This window comes from Metopolophium dirhodum, chromosome 2, assembly GCF_019925205.1.
Source record: "Metopolophium dirhodum isolate CAU chromosome 2, ASM1992520v1, whole genome shotgun sequence".
Lineage (NCBI taxonomy): Eukaryota > Metazoa > Arthropoda > Insecta > Hemiptera > Aphididae > Metopolophium > Metopolophium dirhodum.
Window position 1 is genome coordinate 33,228,460 of NC_083561.1, and position 10,734 is coordinate 33,239,193.

The window sequence follows — 10,734 nt, forward strand, 5'->3', positions numbered from 1 at the left end:
GAAATTGTCTTACATAATAATATCATATATCGTCACATATCGCATATTATGTATGTATATAATATATTATTATCGTACTTTACGCATAAACGTGATAAGGTTGATGGAATAAAAAGTGAAACCGTCACAATAATAATATATTGTGCGAACGGCAAATAAACAAGCTATCAGGTAACGATTAACGACGCATTCTGCATACGACATACGGACGCACGGCGATGGGCGGTAAACGGCCTTCGAATCTTAATGCAGTTGTTTCTCAACACGTATTTTTCTGGTAAAATAATTAAAAATAATAATTATTTGTATTCGCCATTCGGTCCGAAATGACGAATGAGTGCGCATCACCGCCATATATGCCTGTGGACACGTGAATCGAGCGCACGCGACTTGCAGTGTGTTGTTGAGCGAGAAAGACGATAGCAGTGTGTCAATCAAGACGTCATCGCCGTCGAGATGACCGAAAACGACAAGCGCCCGTCGATGGTCATCGGGTACTGGATGTCTGACAGAAAGAGCCAGAAACTCAATTGGATCGAGTTTGGAAAAGTGTGCAGGTTAGATGAGTTGTTTTTAAACGCGTATTTTTCTGGTAAAATAATTAAAAATAATTATTATTTGTATTCGCAAAGTAAGTACCTGTATAGGGTACTTAGTAGATTTATGGTATTTTGTTTTATTAGGATGTACCACTACATCAGGGGCATTTTGGGGAAACATTTCGGCGCGGGAATATCGTTGTGATCTTCTCAATATACACATTTTTTGTTAGGTATATCAAAAGTAGGAATTAATTTTTTGCTCTAAACTAAATTTTTTTAAATTTTTATTAGATTTTTGGCTTTGACGACTGAGGTCATTAGCCTGTTTACTTAAATTGTTAGTTGGTAAATTGTATTATAATAAATTATTTAGGGGTTATTATAGTATATTTAATACAAAGCAAACATATTGTATTTGTGCTTACTGATTGATAACAAGAAACTGAAGAAGCATTTGCGGAATAATAATAAATATAACTATATAATATCCTCAATGACCAGAGCTTTATTTTTTGCCGTGTGTTACCGTTACGTATCATTATTCATTATTACCCGAGTTATTACCAATAATTTGACATTTTCACAAATAATTAAAAATAAATAATAGTTTCAATATACAATTGTATTTAATTGTTACTTTAAAAATAATATGTTCATAAGAGTGCACAGATATTTTTGGCAGGATAGTCATAATAAAACATGTAATCAACTACCAATTCTGGAAATGCTTAGGTAGTAAAATTGTTTTAAGCAATTACCATCAAATACATTTATTAAGTAAGATAATCTTATAATTTATATAATAAACACTTATCACATATTATTATCTCTGCCTAAAAAATTAATATTATTTACAAATTTGCAATAATTTTTTAATAATTAATGATATTAACTAGTATACGGTGCTAGGTGCTACTTGCATCCAAAATCATAATAAGTAGCTTAGTAATTAAATAGATTACTATGTTGCATGTAGCAAGGTAGAGAAGTATTCCACGTTAAAATTGTTATTGAATAATTTTGAATATTTTATACTTTTATGGTTATTTTATTATGTTTCATATTATGAAGTTAAATTAACACAATTTAAGTGGAAATACATTTTATTACAGTTAATTATCTTAAGTTTTTTTTATAATAGTCTATAATATATTATGTTATATAATCTATATAAAAAGTATCAAATAACTAAATATAAAAATAAACAAGTAACACAAATAAGACATTTTAGTAGACACTTTGAATTAATATGAAAAACTCTATATGATTCTCAACTAGTACAAAATTTGTTTTTATCAATTTTGTTGTAACAGATTAGTCAGATTACAGTGTATTTAAATATTGTTACCTAGTTAGAATTTGCTTATATTTGCTTGTATTTTGTGACATTCTTTTATCCCAGTATTAATATACCTATAGCTTTAAACAGTGTACTCTATACCATAAACAATAGACCAGTTGTGCTGAACTTCTAAAACTGAATTTAAGCTAAATTAAAATACAACAGCCACAAGTCAACATTTTACTTTGTGTGACAAAAAACTTGGAAAGTCATTTTGTTTAACTTCCAAACGAAACATTGATAATCTCGTTGATAACCCAATGCATAATTGTTAATTACATGTAATTTGATTTGTGTTATTTATGAAAATATGTACCTAAATATTGTCTTAACTATGTCTATATTATAAATAAATGCTAATTTATCTTTTATTTTTCATAATCTAATCATTTATATTCTTTTGTAAATTGCAAACAATAGTCATTCAACCCTTGGTCATATATCATTACAAAAATTTATCAGGCCATGGCCTGACATAAACACTATACGTCTATACATAAGGCTCAGCACTAGTCCCATATACGATAGACCTATAAACTTAGTTAGCACTTAATTTATAGGTCTATGTTGTATCCATAGTTTTAAGTTAACTTTTTTATAGTTATTTCTATTTTCTCTATTAGTAACAATTAGTTTCTCAAAAGTTATATAAAATATTATCTTACTTTATGATAATCTGTATTCATACCGTGTAGAATAACATATCAGTTACATTGTATAATAGATAATAATATGATAATGTTCCATATAAATACAGCAAGTCTCATAACTCTCAATAATATAAATTCTTCCTCGGAATTATTATTTATTTGAAAAATACAATAGTCCTCAGAAAAATGCTCAGTTTTAACAGCTCATTAATACATATATTATGTAATTTTAACACATATAAATTATAAGAGTTGACAGATTTTTTTGTGAAATAGTAAACCAACAATTTGGAAGTACAGGATATTTTTTTAAGCCAATAGTATAACCTCCTTGTGAAAACTTAAATAAAAAAATAATCTAAATACCTATATTTTTTTTAATAATATTAAAATATATTTAGGTATTTATCTTAAGTAGATAAATTCAAAAATTGTGTTATGAGTATTTGATTATTTTTTTGATAAACTGTTGCTAAGTTTAATTCATCAATGCTTTAACCAAAACAACAGTGAAATACATTTAACTAACTGATGTATAATTAATATACTTATATACATAAACATATTAAAGTTAAAGTACCTACTGATTAATTTAATTTTAATGATAAATGAAACTAAGATATATTTTAAATATTTTAATATTTTAATGTACATTATAAATAATGTAAATAAAGTTATTTAAATACCTACGGAAACAAAAATAATTAATTTAATACCACTAAAAATGTATATTTGTTTACTGGCCTATGGGCTTTAACTAATAAAATACGAGAATTAGTTCATTTAATTGAATATTTCATATTATATTTATATCCTTTTATTAAAGCGATTAACATAATTTTAATTTTAGGATTAATAGATTTTTAATTTTAAAATTATTTGTTACATTAGAGTATAGCCCGGTCCTATATTGGTTCGGCTCTGACCAAATATTTAAGAAATAATCAGATTATACCAATTCCTAAAATATATTTTTCAACCCAGACCAATTTTTATAGACAACGTTTTTATAAACCCGGATCAGCCTTGCTCAGATTTTATATTTTTAAAAAAACCAACCCGGAACTATAATATATTTGTATGTGATAATTCACATTTTACAGTGTTATTCGTGTATCGTACTATATTTTACAGTAAACAACGTTTATTTTTATGATCTCCTGTTTAGATGGAAAATAATATCATTATTTAATAACCGATAAGGTATGATGAATTTATTAAGAAATACGAACACATACTATTTATAAATCATTAAAAATAAATTGACAAATAATACTATTTTTCCAAGTATATAAATTGATTAAAACCTAGACCAAAGACATATAGATTATTCCATTATAATATAAAAACGACCGGACCGGACCACACCAGTGATATTAAAAACTTACTAACCAAACCTAACCCATTAAAATATGACTGTGTCCCGACCCGAACACCTAACCTTAAACAAGAATATAAAAGCATTTTGACCAGACCGGACCAACCCGAATGCCAGGTCGACCGATCCAGGACCAGACTGATCTTTATGTTACATTATAACTTTATGTTACGTTAAATATTTAAATATTAGATAGGTTACCCAACTGTTAAAAAACAACATAAATATTTGTATAGTTTAACAGATTTGTATAAGTATATTTATTTAATTTATAAATTTTTATGTGATTTTAATTTGTATTAATGATAATATTTCTAAAGTTACTGCAAATCTCTTCTTTTTTTTTTAATAAACAAATTAAATTTATTTTATTTTAGTTAAATTAAATAATATATATAGTTTATTAATTTCCATGTTCAATTATTATAACAATTTATTTTGTCTAAATTGTTAGGTAGGTTCCTATATTTTAATTAGTAATTACTAATTTTGTTTACAAATTTAATAATATTTAAAAATTAAAATGATGTAAGCAATTAATAGTTAATATATTCATTTTTTTGCAGGCAGCACGGATATGAATTAGTGAAAGTAAGTAATTTTATCATTATTTTAACTTAAAATTTCTAAGAAAAAATTCTTTATTTAATTTCCGGGGGGGGGGGGGGGGGGTTGGTTGTGTTTTTTTACTGTCACATAATGATAATAGAGATTAAAATAACCATTCAGTTGTATGCCGGGTTGCTTGTTGTTCATAACATGTTTAGTTAGTTTTGTTTTGTGTTAAACAATATTTTATAGTTCTATATATTAGTGCATTGTGTTACTTGATATAGCCTTATAGTTTAGTAATGTTTTATATGTTTTTAGAGATGTTAAAGAATAACTGAATTAATTAATTGTTAAATTTTATATGATTCACTAAATAATTTATTGTGATTTATGTTATACTTGAAGTAATCTTAAGACGATGTCACACCCATATGTGTTGTCTCCGGCTTACAAATGTACAACATAGCAAAAACTGTTTTGCGCGGGACAACTTTCATCTTTCTTTGTTTGTAGTAGTGGCTCCAAAATTTCTAAACATGTAGGGTGGAAAATTATCTATGCAAAAGCGTGCCTATATTTTAGATAACATAAATACAATAAAAGTTATTTGCTTCTAAACCTTTGGTTTTTTTTGTTTTGTTTTTTAATTTGCTTATAAAAAATGATTGGATAGTGCTATTAAAAAAAAGAGCACGCTGTTGCACAGATAAAGTTCTTCTTTACGTGTTGCGAAAATTTGGTAGTTCTACAACAAATATGGTGCAAGAAAAGTTGTCTCACGCAAAACATTTTTTGGTATGTTGTACATTTGTAAGACGGAGACAACACGTGCGGGTGTGACATCTTCTTAACGTACCTAGTTAATTAGTAACCAAAATCACAATAATTTATGTGAACATGAATATATTTTAATATCCATTTAACATCATAGAATCTAATACATAAAGTACAGATAAGCAAATATCAGTTTTTAATAATTTGCATTTTGTGATAAAATATTCAAAATAACAATTAGGACTTTTTATTTAAAATTTAAATCCAAGTATGATAGAATATATATTTATATTGAACAATTTAGTATACAATTGGATGCCTTTCCTAAAGTAAATTAAAATAGTTTTTTAAATCGTTCAATCATAACTTTCTAATATTAATAATAATATAATATATGATTTATTTAATTTTCCAATTTACCAACTATAACCATTTAAACATCAAATATATTAAATTGTTTATTTATAGAATGTATTATTTTGTTTTTAAAGTTGGATCTGGAAAAACCGTTAGAAAATCAAGGGCCATTTGCAGTAATTTTACATAAACTTACTGAAATAATTGCCAGAAATGATGAAAAGGTATGTTTGTATTTGTGTTATATTTTCATATTTTATAAACAATTTTATTTCATTTTTAGGCAATTCAAATCATAGATAGAATTGAACGGTATATAAAGGATCATCCAAAAGTATTAATCATTGATCCATTAGATAGCGTTCGTACCCTGCTTGATCGCTACAAAACATATAATGTCGTGTTGAACACCACCTTGAACAATATTGGTACACCAATATACAATTATTATTGTAACTAGGTATTTTAAGTTGTCTAAATTATTTTGGTTCTCTCACACTAAATAGGACCTTGACCTGGGGCTTATATGGTATTGTAAAAAAATATAAAGAATATAAGTAGTAATGACATTTTAAGAGGTTTGTCTCATGGTATATTTAAGTGTTGGCACTTTACACAGCTAAAGTGGTACTTAATACAACTTAAAAGTATAGTTATATTAATATATAATTTTATGAAAGGTTTGATGCTACCTATTATTTATTTTGCTTTGGAAATAGCTTTATACTGAAGTGTTTTTCACATTTATTATTTCCCAATACAATTATTGGGAATTGCCACTTGAGCATATGTCTGTGTAGGACATGGTTGACACTGTGTTGTAATGCTTTGCATTGGAACAAGGGTGATTTAATATCCCTTAACTTTTTAGTCCTCTGTTTGATTAGTAATACAAATTACAAAAACAAAATTATTATTTATTTGTTTTAATTTAAATAAACTTATATGAAATAGAAAATTGTAAGTTACCTATTGCATGTTGCATGGAAATTAAAGCGTGAATACTGCATTAAGGGATAATCCAATTGAATACAGATGATTTAGTAATTTTTTATTTTTATTTCATGTTGGCACTTGTACAATTGTCAATTTACTGATATTATATTTTGAGCCGATGTCTCATATGCAGATTTATTAGTGATAATTTAAAATGTTGCCAAAACCATTTGGCTAATTGCCATTATGCTTTTATGTTTAGATCCAAATCTTATACTTTGACAATCCCTCTAAAATTATCCATGGTTCTATAGAAATTAATCTTTTTCTTAAAAACCTTGGGTAACTAATAATTTAAATAGTAGGTAATTTTTCTGTTAAACTGTTTAAGTTTTTATATACATCAGTTTTTTCATAGTAAAATCATATAGCATTGTTGTATTAATAATACTTTATGAGGAAGTATTTAATGTTTTAAGTTAATCATTGAAATATTATATATATCATTAGGTTTATCAAAATAACTAAACACATGACTTAGGTGACATAAATAATAAATATGGTTAAATAATTAATACTTTTTTCCTAATTAGTGAAAGTAAATATAAAACTATTCTTAATCAATTTATACAACGCTTATAAAATTAGAAGTTATAATTAATACCTAATGTTTCCCAGTCAAGGCCCAATTTTTGTTAAACATTTTATTTTAGGTTAAACAATTTAAAAACATAAATATAAATTATTTTTTTTAGTACTTTGTAAACATTTTTTTTTATTAAATTTTAATTATTCTTGTCTATGTTATGTTAGATGTTTTTACACCTACATTTGTGGAAATTCTATCAACCAATGTGAAAGATAATATTAAAAAACTAAAAAATGCTGGAGTTACATTTCCATTCAGTAAGTTATTAGTTATTATATTAAATAATGTCTGAAAAAAATAGACTAATGCCTTGACTTATTTTAGTTTGTAAGCCGTTTGTAGCTCAAGGAACAACTTATTGTCATCAGGTAAACCTCCAAATAGAACATAAAAATAGTCAAGCTTGGACAAATTAATAATTATATTATAATAGTGTATAACTTATTTTTTAGATGTCTGTAATTTTTAATGAACGAGGTGTAGCTGATTGTAAGCCCCCATGTGTTGCTCAATCATTCATTAATCACAATGCAATTTTGTACAAATTGTATGTGGTTGGAGATCATTATCAAATGGTTGAGAGACCATCATTGAAAAATTTTTATGCGTCAAATGGTAGAGCGTTTGTTTGAAACCGGTCTCTAATTTTGATTTAAATTATTTATTGTTTTCTAGATGACCGAGATACAATTACTTTTGACAGTCACTCTGTGTCTAAATCAGATTCAAGTAGCGAACTTAGTGTACTCGACCCTTCAGAAAGCGCCAAAGGATCTTCCATAGATCCAATCAAATTGCATTCTATTGTCAAAACTCTAGGCAGTTATCTAAACATGTCTCTATATGGTGTTGATGTTGTTGTTGAAAATGATACCAATCGGCATGCGATTATCGATATTAATGCCTATCCTGGTAAAAGTGTTATTATTGATAGTTTTAAAATTGTAATAAAAACTAATGTTATATTCCCATAGGTTATGATGGATTTCCAGACTTTTTTGGAAAACTTATAGACTGTGTGATGTCACGACGTGCTCAATCGGTATGCTCTAAAGCATATTTTGAAGACTCTGGGTTTGATACTAGTGATTCAAGCGATGAAAAAAAATCTCGCGCCAAGCTAAATTCAATTAATCAATATAATTAAAACTGATCAATTAATCTTTGCCTAAAAATTGTATACTTGTTTTTTATGTATACATTTTTATATTTTGTCAATCTGATTTTTTTAATCTATTTGATAAGTTAAATGTATTGTTAATACTTCTATGCAATGTGCTAGTTTTCTAAGTATTTTTAAATTATTGTTTTACAATCTGAACTGTTCATGTTGCAGAACACCAAGATTATAAGAATCACGCTAAGAATAATTGATAAAAAAAATAATATTTTTATACATATATATTTATAATAAAATAATACAAATTAAGTATGTTTTCCAGTTGATATATATTTTTCAATCAATTTGCTGATAAGATGTGTTTACTCTATGAGTAATATTATCGCTTGCTGACTTTTGCAAGGTATTTTTTCAATTTTCCCTTTCTTCATTCATTGATATTGGTGTTGCAATATGTTGTCAATTTGACTTTGATTATATACTATAATTATATTAATCACTTGTTAAAATTCTTATCCATAAATGTCAATTAATTATTGTTTAAAATTAAAATTTGAATTTACTATGTAATAACTAATAATTAAGGCAATTTAATAGGTACATACATCAGTATGATGTTTGTGCAAGATTTAATTCTTGACATTGTCGAATTATTTTTGAAAAATTGAATTAAAGTAAATAAATATATACCCGTATAATATATATTTATCATATTTAATGCTTAAAATCTTAATAGTGTATTCACTATTCATAAATATCCTTAATTGTTTATTTATGTATTGTTGCACAAATAAAACGTTAAAGGTCTGCATTTAAAATTTCTTAGGTTAGTTATTTTTTCCTTTTTCTATATTCTTCAATTCAATAATCAATATTATATTTGCTATATTGCTCATGCACATGGCAGGTATCACACTATTCACAACATACTTATTGAGAATGGATATAAAAAAAGTTATCGGGGTCTATTATTGAATGATGGTCTGTACCTATATGAGTATAATATGAGAATTAACTATAGCTTACTATTGTTCAAAGCACGGTCTTAGAAGATATTTTTTAAGACTGTGGTTCAAAGTATAACATCTGACTAGAGATTATAAATTGACGCAAGTCTTTGAATCAATTTTGCGTTACTGAAGGTTTATTTTATAATATGAGTCAGGAAAAATAGTACCTATGTGGATAAATGTACACATATAATGTTTTAATAAAGACTAACACTGAGAAGGATTATGACTTAAGGTCCTTTAGGTCTCTTAGCTTCTACACTTTTCAATATGATTATACAAACTACCAACATATATTAATTATGGATATTGAAAACACTGAAGCCCAGTATTCCGTATGCCTGTATGGCGTATGCAGATGAAGACGACCTGGCAACTGTTATAGGCTTATAACCTATGCTTATAGCCTATAGATATATATTATATACTATATACGTACCTAAAATCTGACGTATTTTATAGTGCTGTTGGTAAGATTAATATGTATAGATTATATTGATTTATAAAAATCAGACTTTTTTCATTTCTATTACCATACTTGATTAAAAATCAAGAAAGTAAAATACGGACTCAGGACAGTTACAATTACAAATATGTACTTACACTTAAAAATTATAGTAAGAAAGGTGGGCAAGTGGATGTCGCTCTGTTGTACAGTATATAATATACCATTGTATACGAAAACCGATTCTGAGCGAAGACGGTCAGTCAGCCCATGATATATTATTACTAAATATATTTTATGATATTATTGTGAATGAAGTAATTTATTCAACTATTTACGTGAAACCTTGTTTTAAATGTTAAATCATTAGCTAGTTAGCTATAAAAGTTGAACATTTTTAATTACAGTAATTTTAAAATTTTTAATTGATATATAATTTTATCAAAACTCGAACTTTAAATGCTTATAAAAAAAAAATGTGAATTTATATTTTTTAACCACTATTGTAACATTATATTAGAAGTCTTGTATTTATTTATCAAGCTTTTTGACCGAAGGAATAATCTATACATCTATACGAGTAAGATTGTTCTAATTGGCAATCCTCATTAACCTAGAAAGTTCTTCAACAGGACGGATTACTGTCAAAATAAACTGAAAACTGACAAGTTTTTTCAATGGTAAATAAAAAGCTAAAATTTCAAATGACTATAAATAGTTTAAAACTATTCTAAATATTTCAAATATCTATAATTTAAGGACAATTATTATACTTTTAATAATAGAGGAATACCTAGTTCAAATTTCTACGGTTAATATTTTTTAAAATTAAAATTGGAACTCAACTCTCTTGATACCTGCCTAGGTAGTTTAAACCAATAGTAGCTGTCATTATTTCTGGACCTTGGGTCAAGAAGGCTGTGATTGTTTCTGGACCTTGGGTCAAGAAGGGCTAATCTCACTTTTTGGGGAAAATGAA

The 10,734-nt window shown here is 26.4% G+C and overlaps 1 protein-coding gene across 1 annotated transcript; it reads left to right on the plus strand.

Annotated features, from left to right (window-relative positions):
- On the plus strand, positions 1-8,609 carry LOC132939264 (inositol-tetrakisphosphate 1-kinase-like). Its single transcript, XM_061006344.1, has 9 exons — positions 1-557; positions 4,479-4,503; positions 5,730-5,819; positions 5,879-6,023; positions 7,345-7,437; positions 7,505-7,548; positions 7,633-7,795; positions 7,856-8,092; positions 8,155-8,609. Exons 1-9 carry the CDS (start codon positions 457-459, stop codon positions 8,325-8,327), a joined length of 1,071 nt encoding a protein of 356 aa, XP_060862327.1. The 5' UTR covers positions 1-456; the 3' UTR covers positions 8,328-8,609.
- The last annotated feature ends 2,125 nt before the right edge of the window (positions 8,610-10,734 follow it).